At 42.6% G+C, this 21,115-nt stretch overlaps 1 protein-coding gene across 1 annotated transcript in view; it reads right to left on the minus strand.

The window, feature by feature from the left end:
* Nucleotides 1-21,115, minus strand: part of spon1a (spondin 1a) — a 71,527-nt gene that overhangs the window by 4,271 nt on the left and 46,141 nt on the right. Inside the window, exons 9-11 of the mRNA XM_076023554.1 lie at nucleotides 8,227-8,291; nucleotides 4,015-4,216; nucleotides 114-254 (exon numbers count right to left, since the gene is read on the minus strand). Of these exons, the coding sequence (XP_075879669.1) occupies nucleotides 114-254; nucleotides 4,015-4,216; nucleotides 8,227-8,291 (408 nt within the window). The remainder of the gene's footprint in view (nucleotides 1-113; nucleotides 255-4,014; nucleotides 4,217-8,226; nucleotides 8,292-21,115) is intronic.

The raw sequence follows: 21,115 nt of genomic DNA on the forward strand, positions 1-21,115 counted from the left end.
AGTGACACAACTTACACAAACAAAGCCTTGGAAGTCTGTCATTGAGTGACGGTCTGGCCGGTCTGTACCTACTAAAGCTTTTCGTCAATCCTCCAGTGGCAAATCATACACACCTTTCTGGCAATGCGCTCCACCACCACCCTGGCTACAGGAGTGATAGAGCCCCCCTCGGGGTCATAAAATGGGCTTTGGGGATGATCCAGGCTGGTCAGGGGACGGATCTTGTCCTGGGGATTTGTGGCCTTGCTGGGAGACTAAAGGAAGGACATAGAAGGAGAGACAAACATAGAACAAATCCATCAATCTTTACGGTTAAAAGAAGAAAAAAAGTAGTGTTAGTTTGACAAATAGATTTGGCAAAAGTAGACAGCGCACAAAGTCAGCCAAAGTTAATCAAGTCACAGAGGACGAGCTGCAAAGCTGCAGTGCAGATGTGGTCGAGCGCCGTGCCTGGCTAAGCAGGCCATTCTTTCCTAAGTCAACAGAAAAGGTCTCCCAGCGTGGGGCTGATAGAGGCGTCGGCAGCAGGCGCCCGAGGCAGAGGAGCAGCTAATCATCCAGTCCCCAGCGAGGTCAACACGGACAAAACAGAGAAGCGTGAACAGGGGAGGAGGATAACCGCTGCTTCTTAAAGGCCTACTGTGGCCCCCGTCCATATTTTTTAAGTAGTCCGTCAATCAAATCTCAAAATGACAAACATCCAACTTCTGTATGACGCTAACCTCAAGCCATTAGTGATGTCACAAAGGGCACGGATTCCTCACTGACAACATCTCCCACCGAAGGGGTTTCTACCCTTCTCACTGCTATTCCCCTCAAGGCCATTAGATTTCATTCTAAATGTGGACGTTGTAACAAAACATTAGTTTTAGCAGGACAACAAAATGAAGCGAGCGCTATTGTATGAGCAGGAAGGTGAAGGCAAGGCTAAACATGCCGTTTATCTGAAGCTCTGTTGAGGTTTGTGGGGAAATAATCATCTATGGCTGAGTTGAATGAATATAAGGATTTGAGAATGTTATAGTATGACAAACTAAATATTTCATGATACTTTTTTGTTGCAGACTTGTCAGCTGATAGACTGGCTAACTGTAAGATACATGTACATACTGTATGTATGTATGTATGTATGTATTATAATATGACTTGAGGAACAACTACAGCTAAACTGGTAGCACAGGGAATATATCCAATCACCTGCAAGTTTGTTTGTTTTTTTATTTTAAACGTAATTTCCTCTAAAGTCTAAACAGTTCGGTAGCGACACTGTAGTTTTTATACCTTGAAACTTATAGTTTTAAAATGAAGCTCATCTATCTGGGCTGGCAGGGGACAAGTGAACAAAGATAAGTGCTAAGGTACTTTTTCATCACCTGGCCCAGCGACTCCCCTTCTCTTTGACACCTCCTCTGACAGCGTCTCATTTGGTGCCTCCGTCAAACCCATTAGATCAGAGATCCCTGCTGGCCTCTAATGCCAGACCAGATGCTGATGTGTAAAATGTTGTTATAAAGCGTGGCTTGCTGGGTGCCGGGCAGCCAAACAGCGTTGTAGTCCTCTTCCAGGCCCGCCACATTGGCTTGGCACTGTTGCCATTCTCTCCATCGCAAGACAATGACTACTTTTGAATCTGACATTTCGACTTAGAAAAAAACACTGTCAGCACGTGGTGACGAAAAAGCAGCACATGCCAACCTTCACGTGCATGGACCATAGTTGTTTACTGTAGAATCTTAACTATTAAGATTCTATTTAATTGAATGCCAGTGTTTTAGACTCAAGCCACATGTAATGCGAGAAAGCGCCGTTAGATGGCACTAGCTTCCCACAAAGCAAACGGGCTCCGCAGTGAGTCGGTTATTGGAAACTTTGCCCTCTTTAGAAGACATCTATCCATTCGTTTTCTGTTAGTGCTTGTCCTGCGCTCAGGGTCGTAGGTGTAGAAGACATTGATGGAAAAAAAGGAAGAAACAAAAAACAACTTGCAAAGCCAAAGATTTATGTGATACCCATTCTTCAGTGCCTCAAGGTTGTTGTTTTTTTGTTTTTTGTTTTTTGTTTTTTAAAAAAAAGGGGTGTTGAAGGCTGAACTGGGAAAAAAACTGTGTAAACATGTTACATCTAAATCATGAATAAACAAAAAAAGAAATAAAAAAAATCACAAATCCACAAGATTTTTGTTTGTCTTGACAAAATTACTATCTTTTTCAGTACCACGGACAGCTCTGCAACAATGTTTTCAAGTGCTACGAAACCATCTTACCATTAATATTAGGGTGAATTTCATAAAGTTCCAAAACCAAGTTATCTGGCGTTAAATGTTAAAGCAGTGCACACATAGACAACATCACAACACCATTTCAAGGAAACTATTAATGCCAGTTTTCACTGCACTGAACAGCGGGAAAATGCAGCTGGAATCTGCTGCTTCAAGATCAGCGCCGTTGCCTTGGTGTCGTCCAGACAGTCTGTGGTGTTTGTCAGGAGATTCTGATTCTAAGGTGTCTCTCCACCCTGCACCATGCCCTTTAAGCTGTCAAGGATTAGAGGTCTCATTCTCATTCCCAGAGAACAGGCATAATCTTCACAGGAACAAGGGGGAGTACAAGATTTCCCGAGGCTGACCAAAACAATCAAGACAAGGCAGTTCAACAGGTTTATCTGAGTGTGACCGGGCGGCAGCCGAAGCTTTTCACACGTATCACCCCCATGGTTTGGTCAAACATGGACACGCCAGGCTTTATCTGTCTGCAGCGCCGACAGCAACGTGAGGAGGGTGAGGGGAGGAACGTGGAAGGTGTGACAGGAGAAATGGGGGTCTGACTTGACATGTAAATTGTTGCTCACTTGCAGAGCAGCGTGAAGAGGCGAGGAGAGACCATGATGGCTGATTTGAGCAGATGGGCAGACGGAGGAGAAAAAGATTGGCGTAATGACAAGGTCAGGGCGGGTAGGGTGAGGACGCACGTCAGCCAGGGTGGAGTGAGGGGAGGGGTTCAATCAAGGGGAGGTTGACGGCAGAGAGGCGGCTAGTCGACGCCCCGCAATGTGGGCAGCCTCTTATCACAGCAAAGAGTGAGGACGGCAACACAGCAGAGATGTAACGGTATGAAAATTTCACATCATAGTTATTGTGACCAAAATGATCATGCTTATCATTATTATAATGTTATTGTTAGAATGTGCTCAAAATGCTAATAATTAAAAAAAAAAAAAAAAAAAGTAAGTAAGTAAGTTTTATTTTGAAAACACAAATAAAAGAACAACAAACTCCTCGAGGATTTTTTTGTTTTTTTGTTGTTGTTGGTTTTTTTTTAACACGGAACGCTGTTTTCCGTTTGGAGTTCAGGTAAAGATGGAGTCAGGTTAAGCAGGACGACAGGTTTGGGTTAGGGATAAGGTTGGGTGCAGGTTAAAGTGGGGGGAACGCATATTGATGGGTGAACAGATTTCGACATAACACCGGCATCGGGCGCTACGATGAAGTTTATAACTTTAGCAGCGAAACTAGCATTGTGCCGAAGCAGAAACGGACCGAACACGCATCTCTAGTATAATTACTGTGCGTCTGCCCCGATTCTGAAGCAGCATCAGCAATAAAATAAGTAGCAGCGACCGTACCGAAACACAAGATGCTGTTTTGCTGCTGTATGTGCCGTGTGACCTGCAGACGCGACTTGCTAATCAGGAGTAATGTTGGGTAACACTTCAAACTTCTGTTAACTTTATTGACAACCACTTTCTCCTCAGCGTCCTTTTAATAGCCAAAATACGCCCAGACTTCGGACTTCAGACCTCGTCCGCTGAACTTCCTTCCTCCCCGGTTGCGATCTGTCTAAGACTGTTGTCCGTGCATGCACACCTGTGTCTTTACCATTTTACCGGTAATCGTTACATCCCAACAACACAGTGAGCAAATCAACCGACCCGATGTGCTAAAAAAAATAATGAGATTAATAATAATAATACCGCATATATAAGAAGCACAGTTAATATCAAAATGATATTAATCACCTCATATGTCACGCCACTGTCAGTACCTGCATCCCAAGGGATCAGGTCCTGGACCACCTTCTGGACCCAACCACACTCCTTGGTACACAGGTCCTCAGCGGAAAAACCCACGTTCCAGTCGGGACTCGGGCCCAGCCTGGTGAGGAACGACATCATGTGACGCGTCCGGTCCACCGAGAACTCGGCCGAGGGGGCGGCCCGCCTGCCGGGGGAGGGGGAGGGGGGAGAGCAGGGTGAGACGGAGGTCAGGGTGAGTCAGCAAAGTCTGAGTGTGTCCCGGATGAGCGGGACTAACGACGCTGCGATGTGGGCCGCGGAGTTTAATGCTTATGGGGCTGCACCTGCTGGCATCACGGCGCTGTGATTAACGGAACAAGTGCTGACAAAGACTTGAGCCCGCTCCAGATGTCTGACAAAAAAAAGTAGCACTTACAGAGAAACAAGAAATTAGCAACAACTACCTATTGCCTTGAGGGGAAAAATAAGTTTTTAGGTGCTGCGTTCTGGTGGAGTTCCTGCAATCAATCCGCCCACACACAAAAAATGATAAATCTGTTTTTTTTTTCTCCTGTCTATGAATCATATAAAAATAAGGATCATGTTCAACTGAGCTGCATGTTGGAAATGAAAAGAAAATCCCTGGCCTACTTTGTTATTATGAGGTACTAAAAATATATTATTAAACTCATAGGGTGTTTTTCTTTTTTGTTTTTTTTTAACGCATTTCTCATGCGGACACGATGTATTTTTTTCTGCAGGAGTGGAGTTCTCACTGACTTAGGGCAGAGCGGCGCATCATCACGAGGAATTATCCAGAGCAAACCTGCCTTGAAGTTGAAAACTCCGGGGGATGGGAAGTGAATTTGAATCTCCGAGTTTTCCAACTCCATCACAGCACGTTAGCGCTCTCGTTTTTGGCACACAGGGACTCACATCTGCATGCACGTCACTGGCCGTTTTTGAACGAAGATTGACAGGCCTGACTAATTACAGGAATGTTCCCTGCCAATACAAGATTAATTAGGGCTGAAGAGCGTCTCGCAGTGTAAGAGACAATTAGCCGGGGGATTTCTGTTAACCCCTCTGGCTGCCCATGTAAATCCATTTGATTCCAGCCAACTTGGCCCTGCTCTACTAATGATGGCTGCTGAGGATGTGAAATAGCCATTATCCACTGAATGGACACTGACGCTTTTAGTCCGAGCGAGTCTCAGATTCAGTGAAGACGGCCAACACGTAGGAAGTCGAGACAGTGCAAGTCAGCTCGCAAAATGAGAACAAGATTAATGCCCCAAGATAAAATGAAAGCTTTGTTATTTTTGTTGTTTTTTTCCCCCCAAAGTGCCATAAATGGTGTGTTTATGTAATTGGCTTTTGACAAGGTTTTTGTCTGGCAGTAAGATAAACAATTGACAAAGTTGATGAGCGAGACAACATGAGGTCATGAAGTTTCTTTGAATTCGCTGACAGGATCTGTAGTCAAGTCAAATTTATTTATATAACACGTTTCATACGGCAAGCGTAAACTCAATGTGCTTAAAAAGAAGTAGGTGAAATCATACATAATAATTACATTAACATTTCACATATAAAACAAATAAGAAAACATAAAATAAGCACATGTTACATTTACACAAAACATAATAATATAAAAGACAGACTTAAAAACATTGACAGAAGAAATAACAATAATAATACTGTTTCTAAAAGACACTGATGTAGTAGACCTAAGTTCATGTGGTAGAGAATTCCAAAGAGTAGGACCGAAATGGCTGAAGGCACCAGGAGCTGATTTAGAATTTATTTTAGGTATGGTAAGGAGACTTTTATTTGATGATCTCAAGGGTCTATCTGGCGTGTATTCTGAAAGCACGTGGACAAAGTAGGAGGGAGCTACTGTAGGCTGTTCATAACTATAAAAACAATAAGAAGTATTTTAAAATCAATTCTTTGGTTCTCTGTAGACGCAAGAGCAGAGGAAACAGAACTAGAACATTCCAGGAAGTGGTGCACGGCTTTAACAAACACACAAATACACACCTATTTATTCGCTTTTATTCATTAAGCTTTTAGTTAATAGCTTGATTCATTTTATTGTGAAGTACTTTGTGACCTCCACGCCTGTGTAAATAAATTTTACTTTCAAATTTTCATCAGTATTCTGCAGAGGAAGGAGATGAGGGATTCAAGGCCCTGTGGTGCCCCGCAGGAAGTACTGACTACTGACGCAAATCGCAGGGTTATCTGCGGCATCAATCCAGGGGTGACCATCCATCAATCACTTTTGCTCTGTTATTATCACCTCTGGGGCATTCTCAAGTTTTGAGGCAAATTATTCAGGACTTTTATTCTGTTAGACCAGTTCCAATAAATAAAAGCCCCCACGTTTCTCCAAGCAAGACAGCAGTTGCCAAATCCTCTGCTGGAAACGCTGCCAGGACGGCGCCATCCGTATCAGCACATACCTGGCACGACTCTGACGCTGTGCTTGTGTGGGCTTCGCAGTGACAAAGCAAACGTTTAAATGACAATTTATGAATACGATTTCCATATTTCCCATTTCCAATTTAATCCTGTTTGATGGGGGTGTTGAGGAAGTCAGACCAGGCGACCAAATAAATGCAGCTGTGAGGATGATGAGACTGCAGGAAATGCCGCTGTGACCCTGAGGGAGACGTTCAGGCTTCCACATATCATTTGAAGAGACTTTTCCTTTTTGATTTTTTTGATTCAATACTATTTATCCATCCTTACATTAAACATCAAGTCATTTCTGAAGAAGTTTTTTTTTTTCTTTGTTTTTTGCTTGTATGTTTTTTAATTCTTGCATTTCATGCCGGCCTGCCTTTCCGCTGGACCCTGAAGAATTTGAGGGAACTCAACCAATCTATTTTACAAAATGCAGCCGGCAGAAAAGCCTAACATGGGTTATTATTACTGACAAATAATCCAAGCATCACTTCACCCAACAGCACGCTTGGTTTCACATGCAGAAACAGGCACGTGCGTGTTGATTACTATACAGCTCCATTCATTTGTGCCTGCCAAGTGCGACAGAACGCTGCTGGTAAATGAAACAGCAGCAGCAGCTTTGCAGAGTCGCTGCACTAATCAAGACAGTTCTTGAGAAGAAGTTTCCTTTACCCTCTTTAATGTTTTATTACATCTGTGGCCTCTGAAAAGTCGCTGCCGTAGACGAACTGCTGCAATATTAGAGATAATGGCTGTCACCTGTTCCACTCTTTCATACTTTTTTTAATCTTCCACCTCAGCTGCTTTTTTTCCTCCTCCTCACTTAATACAGACTGAGAAAGCACAAAGAAACCCAAATCAGTGCCACTGTGCTGAGAATGAAAGCAGCTAAAATGATCACTTGTTCCCTCCAAAGTCTTCACCACCTGAACATCTCAGCACTCTTCTTGTCAGCGAATGCTATCGTCGTCACTTCCCTGCCCTGAGCGTGGGTGACTGATGTTTCGGGCTGCAGCGCGCCAGCGTGCACAGCTCCGTGTGAGATCATAGGTTGCGCTGAGATCACAGGGTTTGCCTGAAGCCCCATGCTGACCTCCATTCTTATTCATCGTCTTCTCTTCGCAGAACTGCTCTCATGACATTGTTTGTTCCGATTGGGAAATTGCACCCTGCGTCTATTCACGCAATTTTGGTGTCTTTGACAAAGAACGAGCAATTCTTCACGTCATTGATACTCTTTTATCATGTTATCACCGCTTTTATTGTTGTTTCAGCTTTGCTATAATTAGCTGGGCTCGTGGGCTCGTGGCTGAGGAGGAGAACCGGCGCCGTCCCTCCACACCAACGCTCTTTGAACCGAGGACCTTCTTGTTTTCCTCATGAATAAGACATTAAATGGCCTTCATGAATTTAGGAGCAAGTGAACGTGCGCACTGTGTCACACGGTGTAGTCGACACTTTCAGGGTACCACTGAACTGGCTTTCCCTCCGATCAGTACATTTTTCGTCGGGGGGTGGTGGGGGCAACTTTAGATTCTTTTGAATGTCTAACCAGGAGAGAAACCTCAAAGTCAACAATCTTGATTAACTTTGGTTAATACGGTGCTATTTTGAAGTAATAAAATTTGTTAAAGAACATTCAGATGTTGACAGCATAGAATGTTTTCTGGGGCCTGGAAGCAGAACACTCCTGATACACTGGAACCCAAACGTACCCAAACAGTAGCAGATGATACTTACACATTCAGCGGTTGCCAGGCCGGCCACTGAGCTTTCATTTTGATGACCGTGAGGACTTCGTCCCCCTACAGAACGACAAGGACAGAAGACAAGAGGGAAACTTTTGATAAAGTAGATAAACAATAAAAATGCACCAGTGATGATACAAGTCTTGATTTCATGTACTGCCGCACAGTAAATAAATAAATAAATTGTCACAAAATTCAATAAAATGTGACACTAAATCACAGGTGCACAGTCATGACATCAAGCAGGTAGGGGCCAGCAACACCAAGTGTTGAAGATTAAAGGACAATGATGAGTAAAATGAGTAATAAGGAACTCATTTCCATTGTGCAGGTGATGGTGGATTCAACATTTACACAAAGTCAATGACAGTTTCCCCAAGTTGCCACAGGCAGGCTACTTCTAAATGCATTTCCATTAAAATCCATTTAAATTTTGTAATACAGCAGAGTACTTTAATTCAACAGCATTAAAAGCGCCAGTAATCCTAGGAAGACACTGTTGCTCTTTCTGTTAAATGTCTAAAAGTTTTTAACTTTTCCAAGCCCTGGTAAAAATTTAGGAGGCAGATAACATCCTTTTTTTAATGAGATGCTAAACTGCACTGAATACTTTAAACTCTGTCGGTGTTCATTGTGTCTGTTGACATTAATCCCATTTTCCACAGTGAAAAAGAGTTTCGAATGAAAAATAGGAACATAGCTGAAAAAGAAAATCTCTCCAAATGATTTTAAACATTTAACCATGCTCGGTGTTCTTCACAAAGTCAACATTTCAAGGCTGTTTGTTCGGTCTTAATGAAGTAGAGCATCAATAAAACATTAAGCTCCGGCTGTGTTTATTTCCTTTCACCGGCAACAGCCAGCGACACTCCGTGTCAGACGCTCGGAAATGAAGATGAAACAAGTGTTTGCCTTGATTGATTTTTACAATTCTGAGACAACTCTGGTGTTTCGCCTCTTTTTCACATGGCTGGTGGTTGTCGGAATGTGACGGCTTGCCACTGGCTGTCATTTTGCCAAAGCAAAACAGGAGGAGGGGAAAAACATCACGCAGGTGTTTCACTAAACAGATGAAAAGAGGAATACATTGATCTTCTCTCCAGCTAGCGGTGGTGAACATGGAGTAATTTCATAGCTTTTAATGTCATGTGATGTCAAGGATTTTTTTTTTTGTCACTTTTGATTGGTCTGGCTGTGGGAGAGAGGAAGGGGGCGTCAGTATTCAGGTGAGATGAAGATTAAAGATTTAGGAACAAACTTGAGGATATTGACACAAATCGATGCTGAGGTAGCCAAGAAAAGAAATAAAGAGAGAGACCCCGGCATGCAATTTTGTTCTTTGGCTGCCATTTCTCGAACAAATTGAACTGTCAAGCTGAGATTCCTGACTGCTGGAAAGGACGCATTGTCTTCAGCATCTGCACCAACGAGCTTCCTCCCCGGTATTTACTATACTCACAAAAGTCGAGGAACAATCAATCGCTTTTCTTTTCTCCAAGTTTCTTACTCAAGATTTTGCATATCCAGAAATTATTATACAAAAACATACAATATTAAGCTTTGTTTCAATTCGTTCCTGATGAATCTTTCCACAAAACTACAGAGACAAGCCCAGGCAGAAGCAAGTACGTGGCATCACTCTGATCACTTTGCATTTCACTGTTGATTGTAATTATGTAGATCAGTGAAAGGGGACTTTTAAACTAACAGTGTCAGTACACAGCGTGTGGTGGGAATAAAGCTTGACGGAGGCGCCTCTGCCAATTTATGCCAGCCAGGAATAAACTAAAACACAGGCAGTAAGGATCCCAATCAATAATATAGATTGATGGATCGATCAACAGGTGTGGATGAACCAATGGTTTCTATGTGAAGTGCTTTGAGTGCCTTGAAAAGCACTATATAAATTCAAGCTATCATTATTATTATTATTATTATTATTATTATTATTATTATTATTATTATTATTATCATCAGTAGTAGTAGTAGTAGCAGCCGTATAGATAGCATTGGGCCACACCTCGCCCTGAAAGATTCATGCGGGCTCCAGTCACATTATTAAAAACACAGCTTTCACACATTGAGCTCGACTATCAATTCTGCACTTCATTGACTTTCACACTCTAAAGCAGTGGTTCTCAAACTTTCTCTGTCACGCCCCACCTTGGAGCAAGACAAAGTTGACTTTTGACCATAGACTTGCATGGCATTAGGGCAGTGGTTCTCAAACCTTCTCTGTCACGCCCCACCTTGGAGGAAGAAAATTTCAAAATTCAGTGCTTTTATTTCCATTTCTAAATACTTTTCACAATATATTAAATGCTTGTTTTGTTTGTTTGTTTCCTTCTTCCAAATGTCCCGGAAAAAACTGGACACAAAAGGAGGCTTTTCATCCAATGATTTGAATGTTTCAGATGCTGCAGGTTACTATGGGAACTCGGGCCGGTAGCCCAAATGTAAATACCATTAGATCTCTGCCTTACAGCATGTTGCCGTCTAAAATGTATGTAGTGCGGTATATACGTAATATAATCACTTTAAAAGCACAAGTGTGCGGAACACGATTGCAACGCGTCTGTCAACCTGCCCTACGTCATACTCGCGGGAGGAGGCGACAAATCTCGTGCCGTTTATTCATTAATGGACAAATTTCACCGCAGACGCGTCGTAAATAAATTCGCTTTTATCACTTCACACAACTTTGCCCGCGAGCTTAACGACTGATGGCGCTAAGATTTATTGGTTAAATGACGAGACTGCTCAACACATCATTACCCCGAGATTCCCCATCGCACGTCTCCATTAACAAGCATAACCAAGCATGCACATTCTCATTTGGCGAGGAAAGGCATTACGCAGGATAAGAACTTCTTCTGCGTTCGTTTAAAAAAGGAGAAGAAACCGTCTCTCCGGTTTCGAAGATGAGAAAATCAATCCCGACAGTGAGCACGTTCGCCCACACGCTGCGTTCACGGTCGGCTCCTAAACTTCGGTGAATTCAATCAAGCAAAAATAAGCTCAGTAGGACGATTCTTTTTCATGGTACCCGGATATCTTGATTCAGTTTACACCTGGCTATACTCCATCATGTGCCAATACTTGTACTGTCTCCATTCAACCCACTTTAGCACTACATCCATCTCTTTAACCTCTGTGTCATCCTCCGAGGCTTTTCACCAGTTCATGACGTGTCTAATGAGCAAATCTCATGTCATGAATTTTCCCCTCAGTTTTGTTTTGTTTTTGTTTGTTTTTAAAAGAAAAATTCCAGCACGGAAAGCACATTCCAGTTTGTCTTTTTGCAATCTGTCAAGAGTTCCGTGATTGAAATAGCCATCTTTTGTTTCTCTCTCTCTCTCCCTCTTACATCTGCCACTGTTTTCCTCTTTCACAGACTTCATCATTTTGAATGGTTACAAATGCTGCTGCCAAAACCAAATTATGTAAAATTATGTTTCGTTTTAGCCAAACTTAAGTTTCAGGATGACATTTGTTTTTGAGTGCACTGCATTACTGCTTTGTCACGGATGCTTCTCTTGCATTAATTAATTGACACAGGACTTATACAGAGGAGTAAAACAGCAGAGCAGTTAAAACCGCACAGAAACAGACATGGCAAGTACTCACAATGCTCACGCAACAGGATTTATTTCAAATAAATTGAAATAATAAATAAATAATAAATAACAAAACCAGGCCAAAGCCAAGCAAACTAAAACATGTCGCCGAGGAACATCCTTCCTCTGCTTCGTCTCATTTTCCTGCTTTTATTAAATACCAAGAAAACTTTCTAAATTCTCGACTCGACTCTACCAAACTCGCTGGCACTGTGGGTTCTTTTTTTTTTTTTCTTAAATGAGGATCACTTTCACAGATACTACAAAAATCTGCTAATGAGGCACTGGCACCCTGCACGGATGTCACTGCCACCAGCGCCACCAGCGCATGAATATGCGAGCGGATGGCGACTTGACGGGCTGTGTGTGGTCAAGGCAACTAGGAAAATTCTGCTCTGCTCTCATTCAGTTGTAATGGAGTTGCCATTTTGAACAGAACATTGTTCTCCGCTTGTTAGGATGCATCAAATGAGCTGTTTTTTTTTTTTATACATACGTTATATAAAGTTGGGAAAACTATTAGTGCATGTATTGCATTATAGCGACATCCTGCCATAGTTGAGCAAAAAAATAAAAGTCTTTATCTTTTACATTTTGTTTTCTCTGATCTAGTTTTACCATAATGGTGTGTGGGATTGTCTTGGTCATTTTTTTAAATAACTGTTTAGACTATTCTCTTTGAGAACGAAAGAAAAAAAAAATTATGCATGTCTGACCTTTAAATGGTGGCTCTTTAAAATAAAGATTAGCCCCACAGTCGGAGGCCTGCGGACTCAAAGGGCATTTGTGTCCCGCTGTGTTAAAGTGGCCCCACTGCTGGATTCACGCTGAGGATATCAGGCATGAAATTGGACGGAGGTGAGGCGGTGCATTGTCTACGAGAACACCGCACCAGTGACATCCCGAGCGAAGCCCGGCAACCTTCATCCACCCTCCTGTTGAGGGTGAGAGGCAGCAGGCTTCTCAGACTTTACCTCTCAACGTGTCCTAAGTGTTCTTCGTACAGTCACTACACCAATGGATATCTCTTTGCGTATGCAGATGACGATCTGGTATGTAACACAGACCCTTTAAAACGAGCCAACTAAGAGGGAAATTCAAGATGGTTAAAGACACAGGTTCCTTGTGAGAGCCATTTCTCTGGGCACAGAGCTCCACAAAACGAGCCGTGAATGAGATCTTGGCTGGTAATGAAACAACTTAATAAAATAGCTCGAGACAAAAGTCGAGTTTCAATGAATCACACTACAAGTGTTTTTTAATCAGTCTGGACTTGTCAGTATTCAATTCAGTTTGAGCATGTGTGACTTTTTACACTTTTCTTTTGCAAGCGTGAAGAACTCAAGAATTCCTTCAGCGTATGTCCCCAGGAGCTCTGCTAGGAAACAGAAGCTGTTAGGAATCAGTTGGAACTGGCCCAACTGTTGGAGAGAACGTGATGTTGGACAAACGACCAGTGGCACTTTAACAGTTCATCACTCTGAGCCCCTCAGTCTGTAAAGGACGGCTCACCCTGTTAGTGCCCCGTGTCCCGTGTGTGGCGCATGGGTGGCATCTGCATCTGTTACCAGCTAATAACCAGCCAAGATATGATCCATCCATTCCACTCTAACCAGCGGCTTTTATATGAACACAGGAAGTCCAATGGCCATCAATCAACGAGTCAAGTACAGTTCATTTATAGAAGTGCTTCATATATTAAACGAGAGAAAACATCAATAACTCAATAGTTTAAGGACGCTCTGCCTTTCTTGAGCGCAGAGGAGAAAAAAAATCTTTTCTTTTTTGAATCAATATAGCTCTTTTGTTAAGAACGCGCTAACCTCGCTAACCTCTCACTCATCTCACTCCTCCACACCACTCTCCCTCAGGAAGTCGGCCAGGAAATTATTCCGAGCAGTCAGGGGTTGCTATCCCAGTCCCAATCAGAAAAAGGTCAGGTGTCGTCTATGAGGCTATGCAATGTCTTTTATGTTCAGAGGTCAAAGGTCAACCCTGTGAAGGTTCAATGGCTCCCCACCAACGACCCGAATTCTTTATGCCTGATCTTTCATTTCATATTTCCACAGAATGACTATAAGATGCAAGATTAAATTTAATAGACCCTGGTAAAAACAAAAGGCAGACTGTTAAAGAAAGGAAGGAAGGAAAGCAGGAAGGAAGAGAGGAAGGAAGGAAGGAAGGAGTGCCTCTGGCAGCGGGAAAACAGCAGTGTCATTCACACCTTTGTCAACCAAGAAATGCATTAATGCAGGAAGTACTTTATGATGGTCATTGGATATCATTAGAATCACATTTATTCATTCACAATTATCCAATGGCTTTATACCCGAGTCATTCTGAATCTGAAATGATCATGCCGACCATTCCAATTCCAATATACATATATTTTAGTTTCAGGCATGAATGAGATGGTCACAGCACACGCTGCCCTGATAATGACTCAATTTCTCATCAAGGAGAAAATAATTAAGATAGGAGGAGGCAGTTTAATTTAGCAGGTACCGAGATCACATGAGCCCACAGAGAGGCCCATCCTGCTGAAAGGCATGATTCAATTTCAAGGTCTAATTCAATTGAGGTGAATATTCTTATATGTACAAAGCAGGGATGATAAACAAAAGATTTAGGAGGCAGGACCTGGACGGATAAGACACCAATCAAAGACTGCACATTCTGCTTGGCCCGCTTTCGGGGAGGCAGTGTGTGGGTTCATGCACATGAACAAAACGTATCAAGGTTTAGCAGTCACCATGCTTCAAAGTGGATTGTGTTGCAGAGAGAAAACAAAACGATAAAAGCTTTAGTCTTTTCCATAATAGAGGAAGCGCTTCCATTAGAGTAGATTCATCACTCTCTTTCATCTTGGAGGGAAAAGATTCATATTGTGTGAATAATTTCCATCCAGCCCTGACAAGCGCACTGAACCTTCATTTGGGACGCTTGATTTAGCCTTTGTAATTTTCTGTTAGGCAAGAGGCGGCATTTAAAACGGCATCGTCTCCGATGAGGAACGGTTGGGAGGGGACTCGCAGACTTAATGCGGTTTAATGTCGCCTGCATGCTCCGCAGTAACACTTGTCATGGCTTCACACGCACATACCAGCCAAATGATAAAAAAAAAAGAAGATGGTAAATGGACTGCACTTTTATAGCACTTTTTATATTTCCAGCACCTTCACGGCACCCCAAAGCACTTTACAACGGCCTCTTATTCACCAAAACCAACTTAAAAATAAAGTATACATCATACAAATCAGGTTCTTCCTTTAAAAACGTCAGAGACACAGTCTGCCTTTTCTTTATGATCAGAGTTGCATAGATCATAAAGACGCCTCTTCCCCTCCTTTCAGCTGTTCAGCAGCTTGCCACAGCCAATCGTCTGCCTTCTCCAACCCCATCCTTGGCATTGTTTTCTCTCACACCTACTGACCACATGCCCTCTCTTGACTTGACCGTCCACCTTCTGGCTGCTCCCACTTACATATCGTAATGTCATCAGCAAACATCTCAGTACATGGACATTCCCATCTAACCTCGTCCGTCCAAGGGATGGTCCATGATGCAGTCCTACCTACAGCAGACCTCTCCACTGTCTTACAGCGCTCACAGAGACATCTCAGCACTTCTCTATCAACACCCTCAGAGAAAATACTGCAACTCTGTGCATAATCTAGCTTCCACTAGTCTTTCCTAGAACTTCACCTGCATGGCACACAGCGTTATTGCTTTCTCCACTGGTTGACACAGGCCACAAATTTTAGAATCCTTGCTACAGCACCTTCTTGTGTCTTTGTCCTACTTGTCTCATACTAGACTGTGTCTCCTTCTCACCTCCCATAAAAATACCTGGAAAACGTCAGCAGTTCTTGGAAGTTTTTATCACACTAGACAGGTCACAATCATGGCAAACGTAAGCAGAAAAGCAGAGATTTTTTTTCCCAATATCATGCAGTGAAGGAAATCTATGCTGATCCTTCTAAATCTTTCTTACTTCAGTCAACAAATGAGCCACAAAATATATATATCACTTGAAGCAATGAATTATCAAAGGGCTGGGAAGAAGCAGAAGAACAGACAAGGCTGTACTCTGAGGGGGAAAAAAAAATCCAGTTTCTAAACTTTGCAGTTTTAGCAAATAACTGCGATGTTGTGTCTATAAATAAAGGCTGGCTATGCAGAAAAGTACAAATGCATTACGAGGAAGTTTGCAGACTTTTACAAAAAAGAAAGAAAAAAAAACTTGCAGGACAGGTTCCCTAATTAAAGTCTCATCATTGAAGTGTCTTTAATGTCCAAATAATCCAGTCTGACATTTAAGTTTCAACTAAAACCAGACCAATGTAGAACTTACTTATTATTCAGACAGTTTCTAGTAGAAATCAATACGAGCAGCCACTCACAGCTCCCTGTGGCTGCCTGCCCGCAGAATGCAGGAGCTAACACCTCCTGCTCGGGCGAGAAATATATTTACATGGAGCGGTACAGCCGCCGCCGCCTTTTATTCCCTTTGGAATATCATTCGCAGCGCTATCAGCTTGCTTGCCTAACCATCATGTCACACATGAAAAAAATAATAATTATTAAAAAGATCATTAATGCTAATTACCACACATACCGTTGGTTTTTCTCTGTCTCATTAACATTTGCGAGCCAGCTTGCTTTTCTTTGAGTGCAGAAAAACGCAGATAGGTCATCGAAGTGAAGGATCAAGAATGTGGTGTAGAGGCATCCATAGCAAGTGTGCACACAAGAGCGGCATGGAATGGTCTCTTTTTTTGTAGCCAGCTGAAGAAAAAATATTCTGAACTTACTCCAACATTCTGAGCAGGTCTTTGCATTTTCAAGAGGTATAAAAGCTGCTCAAAACTTCTGAGCACTTTTGCAAACCTTGCTGGGTATTTTGCCCTCCCTAAATGATAAAATACAACATTCTGCTTTTGAACTATGGTCAGCTTTTTCCCAGGATCTCACAATTATGTGAAATTAAAGCCTCAAGCCGAGCCCCCATGAGAGGAACCTTTTCCCCGGGAGAGGCAGGAACTCCTCTGATGTTGCAATCAAAGTTCTGCTCTTAAATCTCAGATCCGTCTGTCGCAGCATGCACTCCAAACTATTAATAGACATGAAAAATTACTTTGAAATTCCAACGGGATGCGCGGTGGCTCTTATCGGGCACGCAGCACGTATAGGCTAATGCAGCCTTCAGGTGTTAATTAAATCTCCACTGACAACCACAATATCCTGGCTGGCGGAACAAGCTGGAGTCCATGTCCTGAATTATTGTGAAGTCGTTTCAGTCACACCGGTCGGGCTCCAAATGGCAGAGGGCTGCGTTCCCGCGGGCCGGCGGGGAAACAAGGTGACAAGAAAATCGTCCATGCTTAAGGGCAGATGAGTTTGTAAGTGCTGACTAGTTCTCCAGAGAGCTGTGAATTGATTTGCTGACTGCGGTTGTCCTCGGTCGCAATCTCTGAGCCTCGCAGTGCAGTCTGGAGGAGACGCCGGGCACACTCATTCATCAAGCAGCCGGGGCCATCATGCAGGTAACTGCAGCAGACCTGGGTGCAGGACTGGGGGACATTATTAGAGATGAAGTGAGGTAACTGCCTTTGATGACCCAGTTCAGACTATCTGTCGCTCTTGAAGCTGCGCTGCCATCTATCTAACTTTTATTGTTGCTTGCAGAATCCTTTTTTGGGAAGGAGGCCAGCGGTCAGTGAGGCCCGAGGTGCCGCGCTGCAAATTTGGGACGATCCAAAACTGCTTGTGTCCGGTCACAGCCTGCGTTTTTTAGGAGAGTTCTGAGTCGTGACGCCACCTTGGCCATGTCAAGTAACTGTGGCGGCACTTAATAATGCCTCTAACGTTCTTACATTTACTTTGAAAATTTGCTTTGCATTCATCAGACGGTGCACTGTAGCATTTGCAGACACCAGACGCAGGGTATTGGTGAAGGTGACAAAATCCATCCCGGTCTTACAAGCCCAGATTTCTATGGCAAATGCCCCACTTGAAGCTATAAGTGAGCACTTTGAAAAGGAATACATATGATTCAGTTCAAAACTGAACAATCACACTAAAATCAGAACCATGATAACAGCAAAACAGACAGAGAAGTTATGACCACGAAGCTGCAAGAGTGAGAAACACATCTAGATCGCTGTTTAGACCTAAATATGAATCAAGTGGTAAAATCACATCTTTTTTCTTCTTCCAAGTATCCTGTTGCATTGCTTGGTCCCCCCAGGAATCACACAGAAAGCCAGGTGAGAGGAGAGGAGTCAAGTGTCTGTCTGCCAGTTACGATGCCCACAGAGTCAGTTAATACAGCGGGAGGGTAGGCAGAGATGACATTAAGCATTCTGTGGGCAGAAAAGAGTCACATCCACAGAGAAATACACAAAGATGCACACGCACACAGAGATTGACAAGCTTTTTATGCATCTGAGGTCATCGTGCCGTGAGTAACAGGAATAAAAGATGTGGTTGAGGGAATGGAATCAAAAAACTTGAATAACAAAGAAATGTTCATATGTTTTGGATGATAACTTTTCATAACACTAAAGCATAATGCAGATGAGGATTCAAGCCTTTTTAACTTGGTCAAAGCTGTTCTTCTTTACTCCCTAGTGGATTGTTGCTTTAGTTCCATTGAACATGGCGGAGCAAAGCAGCTAATCTCAGGGCAAGTGAAGCACTACTAAACCTATGCCATCACAAATCTGATTAGGATGATACAATATGACAGATATTCACTCGTAGACTGATAAGCTTTCAGGTTTTACCACCATCTTCAACAGACACGAGACAAATCCTGTGGGCTGTATGGATTAAGTCTATACACAGTTTACAGTGTACAATCTAACACAGTGGATCCCAACCCCCGGTCCGCGGACCATTACCGGTCAGAAAGAATAAATGACTCTGATTACTTTATTTATTATCTGAGTCTGAACAATGTTTTATTTTAAATTTTTTTTAACAGATTCCCTCCGTTGCATCCGTCTATGGCTCAACTCTTGATGCACGTCAAGGCGCATGTCTCGGTCACGTGATACGTTACCACTAAAATTAAACCCACTAGCTAGCAAAATGAGAGTAAACAGACGTATTTGGGAAGTGTCTTTGTTCAGGGGAAAAGGCCCAGTGAGGAGAGAGAAGAAGACCCTACGACTTCCAAGAAAAAGAAAGCTGCACTTAACAGACAAAACCAAGAGTCCGACTAAAAATATGGACTTTTTCTTGAAAGGAGATTCCCACGCACCGAGCCCACTCTGCATAATGTGCGGTGGCCGGCTCTCTAATGAGGCAATGAAGCCTTCAAAACTGCCTCACCACTCGGAGACCAAGCACCGTGCACCAGCAGCCTTTGGAGTATTTTGAAAGAAAAAAAGCATATGTTACTGATGTTACGTTGTTGTTGTGATGTTGAGTACGTTGCACGTTTAATAACATATTTAGAAAATACCACAGTTTTCATGTCGGTCATATCATGGTCTTTTGTTGTATTTATTCGCCACACCTCGAAGGCCGGTGCCTGAAAATGCTGTCTGACGTTAAATCGGTCCGTGGCGCAAAAAACACTGTTGACCGCTGGTCTCACGGACATCATGTTTGACATCATGTGATCACAAGTGCCTCTCCCTTTCTGAGAAATTAAAAACTACGACTACAGCTTTTTACTTTAGGATTCCACCTCTCACTTAACTCAGCACGTGAAGGTCATGTGGGCACAAAATCAGGTTGGACCAGCTCCTTACTTGCATAAAAATGAAGAAGTGAGTGAACTTGGTGGAATAAATAAATAAATAAATAAATGAATAAATAAATAAAGCAAAAATTGCATGATTCTTCTGTGCTGCGATTCAAAACTTTGCTCGCCTCTGGCGGTCTTGCATGATTTAGGCAATCCTAAGCGCAGCCGTGGGAACTAAAGACGGTGTTAAGAGTTTTCAGAACAAGGTTTCAACTAAACAGGAATATGTTTGCACAGTTCAAAAAGCTATCTTGACAGGTCTGGGAAAGAAAAGAAAAAGTTAGCTCCCAAAGTTATAAAAGAAGTCTACCATAAGAAAACATTGATCTAGTGAAGGAGAACTGGCCATGGGGCTTTGGCAGCAAATAGCTACAACATTTTTCCCCCTACATATTCTCTAAGCCACTGGGCTCCGGCATGTTATGCTGTGGCTAAACAAGGTTGGATTCAAAGGACGGGTTAAGGCCTCACCCTCAGGGAGGCTCTTTATAGCTAATTGCTATCCGACTGTGGCAAAGTGACCTCATACGGTGGCCCTCGCAAAGATGTACACAAGGAATAGGAAGGCATGCTGGGAGAGAAGTGGGCGGTGAGAAAGAAAAAAAACACCACAGATATAGAATAACCGACAGCTCCATATTTGTGCATCTTATTACATCCGTTTGTAAGACGTGCCACTCTGTGCTTGTCCATCGATGAGTAATTTATTATCACTAAAACAAAGAATCATATGCAGATACATGTTTGAAGACAATCACCAAGAATGGCGTCAAATGCTTTTTCATGATCTGAATTTCTCATTTCTTTTTTTTTTTTTCATTTGAAATGTTTTATACACGTATTAGCTATTGGGACATGTAACACGGCTCAAAGAATTATCAAAGACAGATTCAGCTCACGTCCTCCCTCAGAAGAGCAAAGCAGGTCAGTTATTTCTCTCCTTGCTTTATTATTTCATGACCCGGCTGAACAGTCAGTGCACATGTAAACAGTGCACATGAAAGAACATATGAGCGCACAGAACATCCACTGTTCTGCATCTCAGAACAAATCTAACATTTCTGCTCTGAGTGGACAATATCAACACAAAACACTATGTTGGTCTTTAGATAGACGGGCAACCTCAAAGAATTCCATCTCTCCTATGAAACTTTGGATATTTTAAGTTGGTTGGCAAAAAACAATTGCATCAAAGTCTTAATTCAGAAAACACACCAATATTTTTGAATAAGTGATGACATGAAGGGGCTGAAAAACACTTTTGTATTGCACAATTGAAATTACGTAAATCAGTGTGGAAGTCAGGGATCCGAAGACCTAAATGAGGTGGGAGCCGGTGCAGAAAGACATGGTAAATACCCAAGGTCATAAGGCCAATTACACTCTTCTCACTACGTGTGCTCTGTCTGTCTTTACTTGGAATATTCATTCTTGAAGATGAAATATGAAATAAAGGCAAGTGAGTACCTGAATTTCTTGCAGAAAAGGATGAAAGTGTATAGTTC

The sequence above is a fragment of the Nelusetta ayraudi genome, unplaced genomic scaffold (genome assembly GCF_046127955.1).
Source record: "Nelusetta ayraudi isolate G7.1 ecotype Tasmania unplaced genomic scaffold, CSIRO-AGI_Nayr_v1 ptg000002l, whole genome shotgun sequence".
Classification (NCBI taxonomy): domain Eukaryota; kingdom Metazoa; phylum Chordata; class Actinopteri; order Tetraodontiformes; family Monacanthidae; genus Nelusetta; species Nelusetta ayraudi.